This window comes from Hydra vulgaris, chromosome 09, assembly GCF_038396675.1.
Source record: "Hydra vulgaris chromosome 09, alternate assembly HydraT2T_AEP".
Taxonomy (NCBI): domain Eukaryota; kingdom Metazoa; phylum Cnidaria; class Hydrozoa; order Anthoathecata; family Hydridae; genus Hydra; species Hydra vulgaris.
This window is the reverse complement of record NC_088928.1, coordinates 48725001-48745188: the sequence shown is the minus strand read 5'-3', so window position 1 is coordinate 48745188 and position 20188 is coordinate 48725001. Positions and strand designations below refer to the sequence as shown.

General features: G+C 28.6%; 1 protein-coding gene across 2 annotated transcripts in view; it reads right to left on the bottom strand.

Moving 5' to 3' along the window:
* The window catches only part of LOC100199166 (uncharacterized), a 70117-nt gene that overhangs the window by 46559 nt on the left and 3370 nt on the right, over positions 1 to 20188 (bottom strand). For both annotated transcript variants that reach the window (XM_065805952.1, XM_065805953.1), the window contains exons 2-3: positions 17689 to 17919; positions 13988 to 14136 (exon numbers count right to left, since the gene is read on the bottom strand). In XM_065805952.1, the coding sequence (XP_065662024.1) occupies positions 13988 to 14136; positions 17689 to 17919 (380 nt within the window). The remainder of the gene's footprint in view (positions 1 to 13987; positions 14137 to 17688; positions 17920 to 20188) is intronic.

Genomic DNA, 20188 nt, shown 5'->3' with positions numbered 1-20188 from the left:
AATTAAAGATTCAAAAACCTTGCTTATGATAGGAAGAAGACTTATGGGACGGTAGTTAGACGAATCAGATCGCTCCCCAGAATTTTTGAAGATAGGGATAACAGATGCGGCTTTCCAGCAGGCTGGAAAACAAGACTCTGATAAGCATTTGTTGAATAGTTTTGAGAGTATAGACGACAGCTCTGGAGAACACTTCTGCAAGACAATAACAGGTATGTTGTCTGGGCCACAAGCTGTAGAAGAGTCTAGACAGGAAATCACTTTAGATACAGATGCTGAAGTGATATGAATGTCAAGCAATGAATCAACCTGTTTGTTGGCAATATCAGGTAGAACGCAATTAGTGGAATCAAGAGATGATATTGATGAAAAGTTTTTAGCAAACAGTTCGGCTTTGTCTTTAGGTGAGGTGACAAAGTCTGAACCATACAAGAGAGGTGGAATTATAGATTTGCCCTTATTATTGATATTATTAAAGATTCTCCAGAAGTCACGAGAGCCTAATTTTTGAGATGAGATACGAGATTTCATGACCTGAGAATAGCGGGTTTTGGCGTTAGACAAAACCTTTTTACAGTTGTTTCTAGCAGTAATGAAAAGACGTCTGTTTTCTGGAGAATTGTTTTGCTGATAAATATGGAAGTAACGGTTTCGATTGGCAATCGCAGCAGCACAGTGTGAGGAAAACCATGGAGGAGAGTGAGGCTTGACCTGGAATCGTCGAGAGGGAATAAAAGATTCCATGCCAGCCTGAATCCACGAAGTTATATAAGAAGCACATTTGTCGACAGGAAGTTGAAAGATTTCTACCCAAGGGCCATCACGAAGAAAATCACGGAAAGAATCCCAGTCAGCTTTACTGTAGTTGTAAGAGGTTCGATAGTAGGGGTATTCAGGTGATGAAGAAGAATGAGATATTAGTTTTAAAGAGATCAAACTGTGATCAGAAGCACCTAAGGGTGAATGTGGAGAAACTGAGCACTGACTAGGATCAGAAACAAGACATAAGTCGAGTAGAGAAGGTAAATGATTAGGGTTGTCAGGAAAGCGAGTTGGAAAGTTGACTATTTGAGTTAGGGATTGAGAAAGGCAAAAGTTGTGGGCTTTAATGCCTGCAGAGTCACTGACACTAGAGCCAAGCCATTCAGAGTGGTGAGCATTAAAGTCACCGACAACAACTATATTAGCTGATGGATAAAGAGAGAGGGCTTGGTCAATATGATCAGAAATAACATCAAAAAGTGTACAGTCTTGAGATGAAGGAGATCGATATAGAACAAAGAGAAAGGCAATAGCGTGAAGTGGTGCTAAACGAAAGCACATGAAAGAATAGTCTGTGGATTCAAACCTAGTTTCACGACAAACAGGTGAATTCTTACGAATGTAAATGCCCAGGCCAAGCATGTGGCTATTGGAGTCTTTACGAATCAGAGGAAGATAACCATCAACACTAAGATCACAAGATGAGACAGCCGAACTCAAATTAGTCTCACAAAGAGCAAGTAGGTCTGGTGAACTTTGCAAGAGATAAGACTCAACAGAAGAAAAGTTACTTCGAAGACCACGAATATTAGTGAATGATAGGTTTAGAGAACTTGGTGATGATGATGGTTTTTTGTGTTTTATAGTTTTTGGTACTTTATTCATTTTTAAATTAGATTGAAGAACTTGACTCAAAGCATAGATAGTACTCAGAACACCGTTTAATAGCCCAAGCAATTGCCTTATTACTACTAATAAACCCTAAGCCGTAACAAAGGGCTCCAAATGTGGCCTCCGCAATGCACACCAAAAGTACAAACAGGGACACCATCCATGCGCAACATGGCACTGTTAATACTTTGATATTTTTCAGCTGTTGATGGAATCAGCCTCTCTGAGAGCTACCACAGAGTTCGGGAAACCTGACTACCAGCCGGCCTCAGAACCATAAAACTGAGTTTTAGAGCTGTACCCTCATAAGGAGATAATAGAATGAGTTGCCTAGTCATAAAAACAGTGACACAAGCAAACCCATGCATTGAGTCAAGAAGATCCAGCATTCAACATCCTAAACTGGAAACAATGTAATAAAAATACATCTGCGCCAGCCTAATAGATGAAGAAGGGGTGCGAGGCTGGTCAACAGATAGAATCTGTTTACCCCTTAAGTCTTTGCCTAGGAGGCCTTCTACAAGACAGTAGCTGGGTGCATTTAACATCTGCCCAAGATGAGTATTTTTATCGAGACACCATCTCTAGCCTTTACTCAACCAAGAGTCCCAAGGCAGGGGGTGTTTTAAATCGGAGTTGGCATCTCCTAGCCTTTGCCTAAAAAGGCGTATCCTACAAGGCAGCAGGACATGAAGCAGATTGTACTGGGTTACATGTTACCAGTAGCAGGATAACCTGATCTGACAAATATATATATATATATATATATATATATATATAATATATATATATATATATATATATATATATATATATATATATATGTATATATATATATAATTAAATTTAATATAAATGAATTATAATATATATATATATATATATATAAATAAATATAGATATAATTAAATTTAATATAAATGAATTATAATATATATATATATATATATATATATATATATATATATATATATATATATATATATATATATATATATATTATAATTCATTTATATTAAATTTAATTATATCTATATTTATTTATTTATATATATATATATATATATATATATATATATATATATATATATATATATTATAATTCATTTATATTAAATTTAATTATATATATATATACATATATATATATATATATATATATATATATATATATATATATATATATATATATATATATATATATATATATATAATTATAACAATAATAGTTATAATAATAATATATATACAGCGTGGAAAATAAGAAATCAAAGGCGAGCAATCAAATCAACTAGCTAACGCATGGAATTGACAGCCAATGGTTTTTGATGGATTGCCAAAATTTTAATTTTATCTTCATTAAGGTTTTTATTTTAGTAATAGTACTTTATGACTGAACATTATAAGTAAGTGATCGAGGCCCCGGCCTCAGCCCTGTCACCGGCTAAAAATGAGATTTTTTTCAAACAATGGCTAAAAATAAGATTTTTTTCAAAAAAAATGCAACTTGTTGAATAAGAAACAAGCAAGATTGCATTTTGTTTTATCGTAATAGAGATGATAGCTTGTTTGAGCATTGATCATGATAATACTTGCAGAAAAAAGAAAGAAACCACCTTACAACAATGGGAGAGTGGCTCAAGCTTGGCAGATAAAACAGCCCTAATTACATTTACAATAAGCTTTTAGACTTTTTCTGAGAGTAAGAGGGTTGTTATTTATCAATATAGGAATGCCAATATTATTCCAGTATTTCTTTGTAGTAAATAAATGAGTTTTATTGTCTAACAAAAATTGTGGATTTTAAGTCCAAAATTTAAATCCATAAGCTACTGCTAGCCTTAGGCTGTTACAGAAGAGAGATCAGATTAAAAATCAGGTGCCTGTTCTAAGCAATCAAAAAGTGAAGATTTTTTGCCAAGACAAAAGTATAACTTCACCAAATAAAGCCACTTTAGATAAAATAAATTTTCATGAAGTTCGATATTGTAGATGAGAAACATTACAGAAGCAAAGAAAGAACCTTGTGGTAACCTTAAAGTTACTTGAAATAAAAAAGAGTGTAGGTTTTCAAAAATAACTTTAATACTGCAGTTAGAAATAACTTAATAATCTCAAAACCTTTATATAAAGAAACTAATAACATAGTGATGACTAACCATAGAATAGTTGGAGAGGTCAAAGTGTTTTCTAGAGTTTTTAAAAATTGGACCCACTTATTTAGCAGTTTTTAAAAAATTAGCAAAAATTTAAGATAGTTCTGGAGAACACTTTTTAGTACTATGATGGAAATCTTGTCTGAAGCACAAACTGTAGAAGTGTTTAATTGAGAATTAAATTTAGCATTGGAAGCCAGAGTGATTTGGATGTTTAACAATGGGTTTAATCTGTTTAACTGGCAGGAAGAGTATGGCCATTATATTTAAGAGTCAAACTAGAGTAAGATTTCTTTGCAAATAACTCTGCTTTATTCTGAGGAGAAGTAAAAAGATCAGACTCTGCAGCCTTGTGCTTAACTAACATATGAATTTTGTCTTTCAACTTTGTTTGTAGATAGAACTATAAAAACTACTTTTATGCAACCATCTATGAGAAAAGTGAAAATATGAAAACAAATTTTAGAAAATAGAATTTTTTTGAATTATAGATTAAATGTTAGTTTAGTTAATGACTTTCAATAAAAAGTGGCTCAAAATAAAATATTTGATCACTTAATGAAATGTTTGTCAATAACAAACCAATAAAATATTTTAAAAATTTAAACTGAATAATTAATACTTAAAAAAAAAAATTGTTTTATGAAATTCTACTATAGCAATTACTTATATTACATAGCATTACAACATGTTAGATAAAACAAAGTTTTACTAAAAACTAATTGTTTAAATGAAGTATAAAGAAAAAATTAAAATAAGTTTAATGATGTATAAGAAAAAATTAAAATAAGTTTAATGATATATAAGAAAAATTTAAAATAAGTTTAATGATGTATAAGAAAAAATTAAAATAAGTTTAATGATGTATAAGAAAAAATTAAAATAAGTTTAATGATGTACAAGAAAAAATTAAAACAAGTTTAATGATATATAAGAAAAAATTAAAATAAGTTTAATGATGTATAAGAAAAAATTAAAATAAGTTTAATGATATATAAGAAAAAAATTGCACTTTTTCTATCTGCTCATTAAAATCATTTTCAAAACTAATAACACATTTCCCACTCATTTATAAACACTCACATTTTCAAAACTAATAACACATTTCCCACTCATTTATAAACAGTTACCAAAATAAATAGAACAAACAGTAAATTATAGTTAATATTTAAAAATCATATGCCATATAAGCTGGTTAATAAAAATAATAATTAATTTCATAAAGCGGTAAGTTACTAAAATGCCATCTTCTTTAAAACAGGTCTTCTTCCTACCTTTTTATTATTCTACCTAATAAATTTCACACTTGCATATTACTACTTTTTTTTAATTCTGAAGGAGTTTTCTGATCAATTTAATGAATGAACAAGAACAAACATCATTACTGAATGTAATGGAGTTTTTCCATCACATTCAGCAATGTTTGTTCTTGGAGTACCTACAGCACTACCTTCTATGATTCAGTGTCTCTTGAAGCACTTCGGGCAAATGTTAAATAAATTAATTTTTCATCTTTTCATCTTGACCAGATGTTAAATCTACTTACCAGCAATTGTCTTGTAGAAGACCTTCTCGGCAAAGACTTTTAGAGGTAAACAGATTCTATCCGTTGACCAGCTTCACACACCTTCTTTATCTATTAGACTGACGTAAATGTATTTATAATTAACTGTTCCCAATTTAAGATGTTGCATGCTGGATCTTCTTTAGTTAATGCATGGGTTTTGCTTGTACTTCTGTGTTTAAGACTAGGCAACTCATTCTATTATCTCCTAATGAGCGTACAGCTTTAAAACTCAGTTTTATGGTTCTGAGGCCGGCTGGTATTCAGGTTTCCCAAACTCTGAGGTAGCTCTCAGAGAGACTGATTCCATCAACAGCTGTAAAATATTGGAGTACTAACAATGCTAAGTTGCACATAGATGGTGTTCCTGTTTGTACTTTTAGTGTGCATTGTCAGGGTCACATTTGGAGCCCTTTGTTACAGCTTAGGTTATAATAATAATGAGGCAATTGTTTGGACTATTAGAAAGTGTACTTAGTACTATCTATGCTTTGAGTCGTGTTCTTTAATAAATCCAAAAATGACTAATGCACCAAAAAACTCTAAACACAAAAAACCATCATCATCACCAAGTTCTCTAAATCTATCATTCACTGATATTCATGGTCTTTTCTTCAGTTGAGTCTTAACTTTTGAAAAGTTTACCTACTAGCTCTACTTGTTTTGTGGAACTTATTTGAGTTCAGTTATCTCATTTTGCGATCTTAGTGGTGATGGTTATCTCCCTTTAATTCATAAAGACTCCAATAGTCACATACTTGGCCTGGGCATTTGCATTCATAAGAATTCACCCATTTGTCGGGAAACTAGGTTTGAATCCATAGACTATTATTTTGTGTACTTATGTTTAGCACCACTTCACACTATAAATCTTTGTTCTATATCACTCTCTTTCATCTCAAGACTACACTCTTTTTGCTGTTGTTTCTGATCAAATTAACCAAGTCCTTTCTCTTAATCCTTCTAGCAATATCATTGTTGTTCATGACTTTAATGCTCATCACACTGAATGGTTTGGTTCTAGTGTCAGTGACTCTGGAGGTGTTAAGGCCCACAACTTTTGCCGTTCTCAATCTCTAACACAAATAGTCAACATTCCAACTCGCTTTCCAGACAATACAAATCATTTACCTTCTCTACTCAACTTATGTTTTGTTTCTGATCCTAGTCAGTGCTCAGTTTCTCCACTAGCAATGTACCAATTGCATGTTTTTGGCTGATGCCGATGAATAGGAAAAGGCCGATACTAATGCCGATACCGATGGATTAACTAATAATTAAAATTTTCGAAAATATAAAACCATACAATTTTAAATTATGTATATACAATTTTAAATCATATTTATGGAACCAGAACTTGTAAACAAATACTTAGACCTAAATCAGAGCCAAAGCTTTATTTTAAAAGCTATTAGAAATAAAATGCATTTTTTTAGTTTAATTATCGATGAAAACTTTTAAAAAATAAATACAATTTTAGAGGAATGCTTTTTATTTCAATTTTAAAAAGAAAATGGTATGATAAGAAGTTTACTTAGAATTTTAATCTCTTTATAAAAAGCAAACAAAAAAAAAACTTTATATATATATATATATATATATATATATATATATATATATATATATATATATATATATATATATATATATATATATATATATATACATATATATATATACATATATATATATACATATATATATATATATATTTTTTAAAATAAAATAAGAGACTTCAAAATCTAATACCAAAAAAAAAATAACTTTAAGCTTCTAAAGAAAGCACCAATAGCAGTTTTAACAATGTTTAGTATTTAAAATTGTGTATACAACTATTGTAATGTAAAAACATAAGCATTTCTCCTGTTTCCGGAGTTAACCTACTTCATTGTAAAGAACAAACTTTTCCTTCACAACTGAACAACCGTTCACTTTTAATAGAAGATGGAGGGCATGATAAATACTTCTGAGCTATTGGAGCTAATTGCATAAAGTTGTTTCTATTTGCTCCTTGATCTTGTTGCATGGTAATGACATGGCTCAAATAAATTAAAACTTCATTTTAAATTTTAAATAATGTTTGCTTTCTGTTTCTTGCAGAACTTCAGATTTTGATGTGTTTTCAACTAAAGTGTTTTAATTTTTAATAAAAATTTTCAAACCATTTTGAAAAATCAAAATCTAGATTTACTTGATGAAAAACTGACCTCAGGTTGAAATTCCATATGATCTTTTTGTTGAAGACTTTTTGAGCAATCTACAAGCCATTTAATAATATTTTTAAAATAACTATCAGCTTCTTCATTTGGAATAAAATTATTTTTATACCTTGGATCTAAAAATGTAGGTAAAATGAGATTTTTGTCATTAAGATATTTTTTAAATCTTTCATTCGCTGATTTTTTACATTCTTTTAAAGTTGTCCCTAATCCTAAAAACAAGGGAGACTTTTCAGCTTGAACCAGCATGGTTTTTACAACTTGTATAGTTGGAATTATAGCAGATGCAATTACTTCACGCTCACTTAACAAAGTTGTTATACCATTAAACATTTTTAAAAGTTGTAGTAATTTTTCTTAAATAATCCATTCATTGTTTTCCAGTGACTTTAGTTTAGAGTTGTCATTATCAAAACAAAATGGGATCAAAGCATGCTTCTGTTCAAAAATTCTTTTGAACATAAAATATCAACTATTCCATCTTGTTGTAATGTCTTGTTTGAACCTGTTTTCTGGCACTTGATAATGAGTTTGATATTTTTGATAAACTTCAAAGGAAGATGATGAATGATTAAAATGGGTTACTATGTTTTTACAAGTTGTTGATATATTTCTAATATATATCTGGGCAAATACGGCGTCATTCAACACAAGTTGCAAAGTGTGTAAAAAACACAGTAAACTGTTGTAACCTACCTCTCTTATTCCAGCTACCATATTAGCTGCATTATCTCTAGCGACTAAATGCACCATTGAAGTTGGAATAAGAAAGTCATTCATAGAACTTAGAATTGCACCACTTATATTTTAGGCAGTATGCTATACATTGAGTTGACAAGCTCGAAGAATTGCCAATTTTTGATGAAATTCATTAGTTAACCAATGAGCTGTCAAGCTAAGAAATGAGCATTTTCTGTTGGTAGATGCCCATTTATCAGTTGTAAATGAAATGTATAAAGCATCATTTATTTCTATTTTGACATTTTGTCTGACTTGGTTGTATATATTTTGAAAAACAGAGTTTTTAATGTATTTTCTACTAAGAATGCAATAGTTAAGACATAAATGGTTTAGCAATCTTTGAAATCCGATGTCTTCTACTATAGAAAAAGGTTGAATATCAACCGCAATCATTTCTGCAATATATTTAATAATTAATTTAGACCTGTGATCATTAATGCCCCAGGCCTTTTTTCTCTCATGTGTTTCAAACAAAATTTGTTGAGACTGTTTTGAGCAACTTGCATCAGTTGACTTCTTGAACACATTTTGTTCACTTTCTGCTCTCCTTTTGTTTTCTTCATTAAGTTTCAACTCTTTGCTTGCTGTTTCTTTATGTATTGTATTAATATGAGACAACATATTTGTTGTGTTAAAAGACTTAGATTAGTAAAATATTTCCACACCCAACTGTGTGATATTATTGGAACATTTTTTCCAAACAAAGCCGCTGCCATTCTGAATATATTTTTGAATCTTCAACTTTATTAACTTACTAGTAATTTAGATATCTAAATAACAATCATATAGAAATATAGAAGGCAATACTTGAATACATATAGATAACAATGCTTAAATAGGTTACTTTTAAGTATAACAGTAAAATAATACAAAATAAAATTATTCTAAAAACAACATTATAGTAATAAAAGTATAAATACATTCAGCTGTTAAATTAAAGTTTATACACATCATTTTAAGAATAAATAAATTTGCCTGTAAACAAAGTCAAAATAAACAACTTCTTAAAAAATTCTAAGTAATGCATAAAGTTTAGATTATTTATTATTTAATTATTATCATTATGCAGGATAAAAATACTAAAATACCATCGGTAATACAAATCAGTAAGTTAATAAAAAAAGGCCGATGCCAATACCGATTTTAACTGTGCAAAAAGTGGCCGATTAAGCCGATGCTGATTAATCGGTACATCACTATTCTCCACATTCACCCTCAAGTGCTTCTGATCACAGTTTGATTTCTCTAAAGCCATTATCTCATTCTTCTTCATCACCCGAATCCCCATATCATTGTACCTCTTACAACTGCCTTAAAGCTGACTGGGACTCTTTTCATGATTTTCTTTGTGATGGCCCTTGGGTAGAAATCTTTCGTCTTCCTGCTGAAAAATGTGCTTCTTACATAACTTCTTGGATTCTGGCTGGCAAGAAACTTTTATTTCCTATCAATGATTCCAAGTCAAGCCTTACTTTTTTCATCGTGCTGCTGCAATTTACAATCGTAACCATTATTTTCATATCTATCAGCAAAACAATTCTCCAGAAAACAGACTTCTGGAGAATCTTTAACAGTGTCTATAATAAGGACAAATCTGTTATTTGACCACTCTTTCATTGTTCAGATTTTGTTATCTCACCTAAAGAGAAAGCTGAACTGTTTGCTGAGAACTTTTCATCTATCTCATCTCTTGATTCCGCTAATTAGATCCTACCTGATATAACTAACAAACAGATTGATCAATTGCTTAACATCCTCTTGTGGTCCAGACAACATAACTTTTATAGTCTTGCAGAAGTGTTTTCCGGAGCTGTCGTCTATACTTTTAAAACTACTTAACAAGATGAGAGATTAAATGTTTGAACAAGTTAACAAATATTTAACCTCTCATCTTGAATTTAATGACTTACTTTCTGATTATCAATATGGATTTCGATCTTCTCGTTCTAATGTTGATTTTAACAGCAATAACTGACAGGTTTTATCATGCAACATATGATGAATATATGATGTGACATATGATGAACATAAGTTCTATCTTGAACTTTGCAATGATAAATACCTTTGCCTTTTAATTTTTGGTAATTTCTAATGAATCTTTAAGTAACAAAAAGTTTAACAAAAGTCATCTTGCCATACTAAGTTTATGCTATGCTTAGGCTCACCTTCACATTTATAATTTTTTGAAGATTTCCGTTAAGTCTTTTGCAATCAAAATTAGAAGTTGATTTATAATATACAAAGTGACCCAAAACATGTTTCAAAGTGAGATTTAGTATATGATGCTGACATCCTAAATATTGCTGTTTAGTAAAACCTCTGGTTTCCATTTCATTTTGTATTTTTACAACTGCACCATTGAATTTTCTTGTGCTGTTGTGTCACATTTTCCACTTTCACATTTAACAACTTATAAGTTAATTATATTTGGAAGCATGACAGCTTAGCCTTCAACCTTGTTTATTTTCTTTCCACCAAAATGTAGGCAGAAGCTGACTGGGACTCTTTTCGTGATTTTCTTTGTGTAGAAATGTTTTTCCTGTACTATTTTATTAATAAATTTCTTCTTGCTATCTCCTTGTCTCATCTATAGTTGATCTCCATATTCCTGACTGATTTAGAGTTTCAATTTCAATACCTTTTTTGTATAAATTTTACAGATTGTAGCTAATTTGCACTTAAAAACTCATTTATCACAAAATTAGATGCTAACTTGGTTCTGTTGTATACTCTCTTTCTTGATGTTTTCATTACTAGTGATTCATAATTGTGAATCAAAATCTGAACAATTTTCTTCTGATAGTTAAACTGCTAACTGGAAAATTATTTACTTTGTCTGTGGAAATAGTACTGTTAATATTAAAAACATTATAAAAGATGTAATGACACTTGTATATTAAAAATGTCCTCAACATCTCCTAAACTTAATGATTGTATGTTATAAAACATCTCCTAAACTTAATGATTATGTTATAAAAATTTTTTTATCTTTTAGACTAAAATTTCTGATCTTCCACGTGTTATAAATACCAGCTATATTAAAAAGATATCCAAAAATATTCTTTATTATTTCATTGCATTCTTTCTTTTTTCCAGATTTTTAAAGATACTTGTCATATTTTTCTATAAACTTTTTAAGACAAGCATAGTCTGATGCAAAACCTGCAACATTCTTTCACCTTTTTATTTTTCTCAAACTAAAAATTAAAAAAATTTGTTGACCTATGTAATTTATTTTCATAAATAAAAACATGACACCTTCAAATAATACTTTTTTTTATAATAACATAACAATTGTAACTCATAGTTACCATTTATAATCAGTTATTTTACATGAAAATCTTGTCCACAGCGCAATAAAATTAGAAAAGATATTAAAAATTTTTTTTTAATATTGGCTTTCAAATCGAAATAAGCATAAATTTAAAAATTTTAAATTTTCTTGATGTCACATTTAACCTCTCTGAAAATTCATATAAGCCTTTCAAAAAACCAAATGATGAATTCTTATATATTAATATTAACTTAAATTATTGACCCAGAATTCTAAAACAAATTCCAGTTTCAATTATTAACAGGCTTAACCAAAACTCCGCTAACGAAAATGTATTCAATTCCTCTAAATGAGTTTTTGAAGATGTCCTCAAAAAAAGTGGATTTCAAAAATTTGAACTCAAAATTGACACTGAAAAAAAGAATACAAAAAAGCGAAATAGAACTAGAAATGTAATTTGGTTCAACTCTCCATGTAGTAAAAATATTTCCACTAACATAGGAAAAGTCAAGACACCATGCTGTTAAAATACATGTGGGAATTGAAAGATAAAAATATTGATGACTTTTATTGACCATCCTTAAAACAGCACCTGCATATAGTAACATTTCCAAAAAATGCATATTATGCCTTCAAAAAAAATTTGAAATAAATATACATGAGAACCAAGAATGTTTATTGAACAAAAAATTAGAATAGATTTCTAAATGAAAAAAGTTGGATAAGTGGTTTTTACTGATTTATTACGGCTCATATATATATATATATATATATATATATATATATATATATATATATATATATATATATATATATATATATTGTTAAATTTGATTAAAACGGCTGCGTATAAACATTTTGTTTTAAATATATTTCGATGTAATTATATATTTATTTACACAATATTTTGCTGACCTTTTGCGGTCAGCATCATCAGGTGTAATAAAAAACGTTACAAAATTGTTACAAAACTACATAAATCAAACCGTCAAAAAAGAAGACATTACAGGCGTAAAATAAAAATAGTTTTTATTAAATGGTATAATGGCGTCAGTTTAAAATTTTTTTGAACAAAATAAATGGTCTCCAAGTTCCCTTGTTTTTATTCATTTAATTTTCACCTTTCAATTTTCTATTCTTTTTTGAAGAAGATTTTTCGTTTGCTTTTCGTATCTTCATGTTTTTTGTTTTTTTCTTTGTTTTTTTGTGATTCTCTTTGCCGTAAAGAGCAGTAATAAAATCTTTTAAAAATCATATTCTTGTTATACGATATTTATAATTGTTAAATTTGATTAAAACGGCTGCGTATAAACATTTTGTTTTAAATATATTTCGATGTAATTATATATTTATTTACACAACAATTATAAATATCGTATAACAAGAATATGATTTTTAAAAGATATATATATATATATATATATATATATATATATATACATATATATATATATATATATACAAATACGTATATATATATATATATATATATATATATATATATATATATATATATATATATATATAAATATATATATATATGCCCATATAAATAATTTTAAACATATTTAAAATTTTTTATACACACTAAAAAAAAAGGGAGAAATTTCTACCTTAAGGTAGGATATGTGATATACCCTTAGTAAGGTATAATTTTCTACCTTTTAGGGTAGAAAATTATATTAAAAACAATTATTTCTTATACAATTTTCTAACTTAAAGGTATAATTTTCTACCTTATAAGGTAGAAAATTATACCTTACTAAGGGTATATCACATATCCTACCTTAACTAAAAATTTCTACCTTTAATTTTTAGTGTGTATAGGCATATATATAGGTTTTGGCAGGAATGGTGGCCTATAGCCCATGCCCACCTCCACACCCGTGTAAGTCAGTTTACATGAGCACAACCAAACCTGTGCAAAATAAAAACTTTTTATTAATGAAATTTTAAATATGTTGATGTTTTTTATTTAGTTATTCTTTTAAAAATTTAAAGAAAAAAAGAAATGAATGAACTTTTATAGTATAATAGTATTTTTATATTGTTTTTTTATTAAAACGATTGATTATGCTATAACATTTTTATAACTAAAAAAACGCTAGGATAAAATAAAGATATTTTTTAAATGTCTATTTTTCTGCCTTTTATTTTTACATAGTATTTGTCTTTTGTTTGTTTGGTTTTATTTTACTAAAAAAACAAATACTATCTTTGGAATGAAGAAGGAACAAAACATAAGTTCAGTAGAAATATCAAAAATCATCATCAAAAAATAGTAAAATAAATTCAAAATGATAAATTGAAAATACAAAATTTGATTTTTTTTTTCATTTGCATCAATCTTTTAATAAATTAAATCAAGTATTTTTCTTACTTTCTTTTATTTTTCAAAAGATCTTTCAAAGAAACTGCAGTTGTTTGGTGAACAATGTACATTTCCAAGATAACCATTCTCAATAAATCAGTTTCATTTTTACTTTCTACTAAATTTGCATAAACTCCATTCTTAAAGTCATGTCGACACTAAATAAAGTTAAAGAAAAAGTAAATAAACTATTTTGACAAATTTAAATCTTAAACTTGAGTAACTTAAGGAAATATTTAAACAAAATATAAATAATGACATTAATTTAATAAGAAATAGCCTAATATTACACAAAAAATATAACAAATAGTAGATGGGATAAATATAACTTTAAGTAAATAATATAATGCAGATAAAAGTTAAATTTTTTAAATGATGCTAAAACGCATAGTTTTTTAAAAAAAAACATAGCATTATTTGTTTAAAACATTATATAACTTTTTAAAAAAAATATTAGATCATCTTTTTTGGAAAAAATTGCTTAATAAAAATAAAAAGAAAAAAAAAACCATTTATTAAAATTTATTTTAGCTACTTTTTCACAGGGTTGGCAAAAAAACCCAACCCAAAAAAACCCAACCCAAAAAAACCCACCTTAAAAAAACCCAAAGATATTTGGGTTTTTTTAAAAATATGTTTTTTTACAACAGATTCTTAGCTTTTATAAACCCTATATTGTAAATAATATTGGATTTATTATTATGAAATATATATGTATATTATACTTTTTAGTTTAAACTCCTTACAGAATAATCCATAATATGATTAATCATTTGTATAGCTGGTTGGGGTTATACAGAAAAAATTATTAGGGAAATTAGTTTAACGCCTAAAAAGAAAAAGAAAAATCAATGAAAATTACAAACTATATTTTATTAAGTTTCAAAAGCTTAACAAAATGATTGGCCATTGTTGTTTACCAATCAAATTCTTCTCCTCTCAAATGTCTGTATATCCGAACAAGCTTTTCAGCTCTATCGTTCCCTAACCTATTTCTATGGAGCCAGTGCTTGCAGGACAACTATGAAGAGATTGAAAAAATTTTGCAAACCTTTCTGGCAGTGGTAAAGATTTTTGATGCAGCCTTTGCTTCAAATCTATTATACCCCACCATCTTTCACTTGAAATTGTAGAAATAAAGTAATCGTTGAACATGTACGGTGGAAAGGTAGTTGTGACTTTTAGCCTGAAATCATAGTATCCAGTGACGTATTCATTGTGCCTATCACTTAGCCAAGCTTCTGCAGCAGCTTCTTGTTCAATACTTAAAGATTTTCCTAAAATTAAAGTTTATTGTATTCCTGCTTTATATATTAAAAATGAGAAATGTAAATATATGGATATTATGTCATAAATTGTGTCTGTAGTCTAGAATCAACTAATGTCTTTTGTAAGTTATATAAGTTAAAATAATGTAGTTTTAAGTTTGTTCTTTCAATTTTTAGGTTAGATTTGGTTGTCATACCTCGGTATTTAATATCAGTCAAATTTGCCAAAAAATCAAAAGGTTCCATTGCTTCATCAAATTTTTACCTAATATCCATATAATATGGCTTCAGGTCTTCATCCTTCAGGAGAGATAACCAAACTTCACATGCATCTGACAATGATGTTGAGTCACTTTGTAGCTATAAATATAACTTCTTTTTTTAAATATTTTTGCAAATATTTTAACAGTATATTGAAGCCATAGTTTAAAATATTTTAATGAATAACAATTTTGCTTTACATATCAACCTTATCTAAAGCTATCTCACATTTCTCCAGTTGAATTAGAAAATTTTTAGCTTCTCCGAAAATTCCAGCATTATCTATAATTTTCTTGATATTATGTTTAATATCACCTTCATGCTTCTCTATAATATCAAGGTAGTGGTTATAATTTTTAATATAAGTTTTTAAACAGTCTACTTGAGAGTTCCATCGTGTATCATTAGGAAGTTGCGGCATAACTCCATTCCTATCATTCAAAAGCCATCCCTGAAATTAAGAACTAGTTCAATTAGTTGATATATTAACATAATTCACTGAATAAAAAAGTACAAAAAAATTAAACTGTAAAATTAAAATAATATATTATAAACAATATTTCACTCACACATGGTTAGTGATGGTTTCGGAAGTATTTGTTCACTTCAATTAAATGTGCCAGAAAATTTGGTGTCACATGCTTCTCAACTAAATTTAAGTAATGAGCTGAGCATCCATATGTAAGTAACAACGGATATTCCTCTTTAAGAACTTCTTTCATCTTTTTCATTTTGTTTTCATTATCTGTACAAATGGCAAATACCTGTTGGAAGTAGAGAAATATTCTTATATTTTTAGTTAATTTAAATTAAAGTAAATACTATGTACATTAATACTATATACAGTATTATTATACTTACATCTTGCTCATAAACCTTCTTGGTGTGTTTTATTGCTTGAATGGCTAATTGAGCGCAATATTCTGAAGTTTTTTTTTCACTTCCTGCATCTATAGCAGAGATTTAATATGGGGTCTTGCCATTATGTACACTGTGAGCAATAATTGGATCATTTCTGACACTACTCCAACCATCTTGTATCAATGTAATAGTACTCCTATTATTTGCAAATTCACTTTTTATAGATACAACTACCTCATCGTTCACTTTATCCAGTAACTCTCCTGAAAGTTTTTTCCGGTTCGGAGGATCATAACCAGGTCTCAAAAAAGAGATTCTCTATTTTCTACAGCATTAAATGGAATATTGCATGCAAAAAAAAATTTGGCAACTTGCAAGTCAAAAACATCCTTCTGGTCTGAGCTTGTTCTTGAAATGTAGTTTTCTATTAACTTTTGTTTTTTATATGGGGTTGATGTTGTAGCTACTCCCAAAGACACCAGAAGTGCTTGATGCTTCAAAAGATTCTGAAGTAACTGGGCTAACAAAATCACACAACAAGTTTACAGATGTCTGAGATGATACTTGGCCATCATTTAAAATAAAATTCTTATTTCGTTCTGCAACATCAGCAGATGGTTTTTGTTTATTTTACATTTTTTCAAATGAATTCTGATTCTTTCTATTTTTTGGCTATTAATAATTTCATTGCAATAATTGCACTGGCACTGCAGTATTGCTTTTCCAGAAACAGTTTTTGATAACTTAGTCACGTCATTCCATTCATCTGCAAGCTTTCTTTCAGATCCAAGAGCCATAATATATGTTCTTATTAAAAAAAAAATTTTTTCTGAAAACAAATTCTATTATGATTAAAATACAAATAAATAATGTCAACTAGTTAATAAATCAGGAAATTCCGAAACACTTTGCAGTTTTAAAAGTCATAACATAACAAAAGTCTCAACATAACAACATATTCTCCTAGACTAGTCCAGTAGCTCCAAAATATGTTAGAGACTTAAGGTACTTTGGCAATAAAAATAAGAACATATAGGGTAAATGAACTAGAAATTTAGAAATTTAACTTTCCTTTCTGGAAATTTTTATTTCATAATAACGGTGAGTTTTGAAAAAAACCAAAAAAACCCATAAAACCCATAAAATTCAAAAAAAAAACATTTGGGTTGGGTTTTTTTTAAAAACCCAGGGTTTTTTCCAACCCTGTTTTTTCAGCATAAATAATATTAGCATAACCATAATTGTATATAAAATAAATATAAAGCTAAAAAATTTACTTCAAAAGTTTATTATTATTTAGTGTTAAAATATTTTTCTGACCTGCAACAAATAATATTGGTATGCATAAACATCATCAATTTTACGCAAACTGGAAACATCTAACACTTTAAACTGTAATCGTAAAACATACTTCAACTTTTTGTCTAACGTTTGAATTTTTATAGTAGGAATAATCCATTTTGAAACAGACTTGTTATATGTTTTTAGGCCAAAAAATACTGCATTAGAAGGATGAATTTTACGAAACCTGCAAGCTTCTTTGATCAAATCCTAATAATACATAATTATGTATATAAATAAACAAACAAATATATATTTTATATATATATATATATATATATATATATATATATATATATAATATAATAATATTTAAGGCTGTTTAGTATTATAATAATAAGACAAAACTCATAGTGGTAAAAGAGTACTCAATATTAAAAAGATATTTCAAATAGAGCGATATACATATATATAATAACAAAGAAAAAACAACTTTTTCTATGGTACTTTAGGCTTCATGCCTATACGGCAATCATCAGCCATTGAATAAAAAATCAAAAACAAAAAAACCCGCTAAAGATTACAATACTGCGTAGTGAGATCTTTACATCGCTAAAAGACATACTTGATGGCAACCAAAGAAATTACAAAATATTAGCTAATCCCCGGTGTCAAAAAAGATAAGAGGAATTTATTCTTGTGCCTGCATTTTAAAATCAACTCATTTCATTTATTTAACAAGTTTTCACCTTTATATGTTAAAATAAGGAATTTTTCATATAAGCAAAGATTGCAAATTTTTGACAAGGAGTTATAAGGATTAAGTAGAAAATTGTGAAACGTTGCAACCCTTATAACTCATTGTCAAAAATTTGCAATCTTCAAAATGTTACAGACCAAATAACACGGCCTACTTAATAACAGGCCTGAAAGACGCGCAAAAAAAAAAAACTGTAGGCGGATAATTTGTAAACAAATATGTCAATTTAAACAATTTTGTAAACAAATAAGTTGGGTTAAAATTTAAAATCCACTATACTAGCTGCTAAGTTGCTTGTTTTCAAATGTTGAGAGCTGTTTATTTTAAAATCCTTTTACAATAAGATAACATTTCTTAATCGATTAATTAAAAAAAAAACACTTTTCTTTAATAATATAAATGATTTCTTTTCAAATTTCACAAACCCTACAACTCCACAAAACATATTTTACATACATTTATATTTCTGCTCCGCTGTGAAAGCTGGTTCTTTTGTTGATCGAGGTGAGTAAAGCTTGCTATAGTTGTTAAATAATATGTTAGATAGTTTTTTTCCATGAAGCTTATCTATGTTTTCAAATCGATAAAATTCTGCTATCATCATTGTTATGTTTATAAAACTTGTCCTACAAACTGATAACATGATGTGATGAAAAAATACGTAGCAATAAATAACCCATTGACACATATTGTCTCCAGGTATCTTCAAGCCTCCTCTGTTGATTTCTTTAGTAAATTCCCCAAATTCTTCGTAATAGAACTGTGTATCATATTCATCTACATCATTTCTACTGATGTATCCTGAATATAAACTAAGGCCATTTTTACAGACTTAGACAAGGCTAACTCCATATTTGAAAGGTTATGAAACACATTTAATGGTATTGTTATCATTTAGCAAAAATCCACATTTCAAACAAGCATGTTCACAACTTGTTTGAATTCCATCAAAACCTGTGTTTAAATCAAAGAGAAGTTTTGTTTTCTTAATGTTTACTTTTTGTAAAACTTGTTGAACATTAATGAAATATGTTCCACCAGAACCTTGACGTAGCTTACTAAACATTTTTTCTATGGGATCACTCAAAAAATTTCCTAGACATACATATTCGTGTGAAGTGCTGAGGAGATGCTTAGTTAACTCGACCAGTCCTCTACTTGTGTATGCAAGAGCAAGAGCAGTATCCTTGGTAAGTTGTTTTACTCTTTGTCCTTGTTTTTTAGGAACCATTTTTTCAAACATACTTGCTATATCAAGTAAAAATTCTAATCGTTGATCATTAGGGTTATCAAAGACAGCCCTTTTTAAGTCTTTTGTTTTAACATCTTCGAACTGACTTCTTACATTTAGGATTTTGAAAAAGTCTACAACTTTTTCTACAAAATCAACAGTTCCACCTGAATCCTGCATTTCTGGATGAATTTTTAGTGCAGTTAATGTTTCAAAACAAAAAATCTTAAGACATAAAGCAACATTCTGTCGTTCTATAGGTTTTGGTCAGACAGAAACTTCATTAAGCCTTGATAGTTTCACAATAGAATTATTTTTTAACTCAACCAGCTTCTTCAAGTCAACCCACTTTGCAGTTTTTTCAAGGCTGCAGTCAGAATAACTCTTGCATTTTTTCAGTTAACCAATTGTTTCTAAGAGATTTGATTAAATGTACATAATCATAGAGCAAAAAAATGTTTTCAGTTGTGCGCCATGGAGAAATCAAATTGAATTTTTTAAAGAATGATTGATTTACTCTATTATTATAAAATTGCAACAGTAATGCC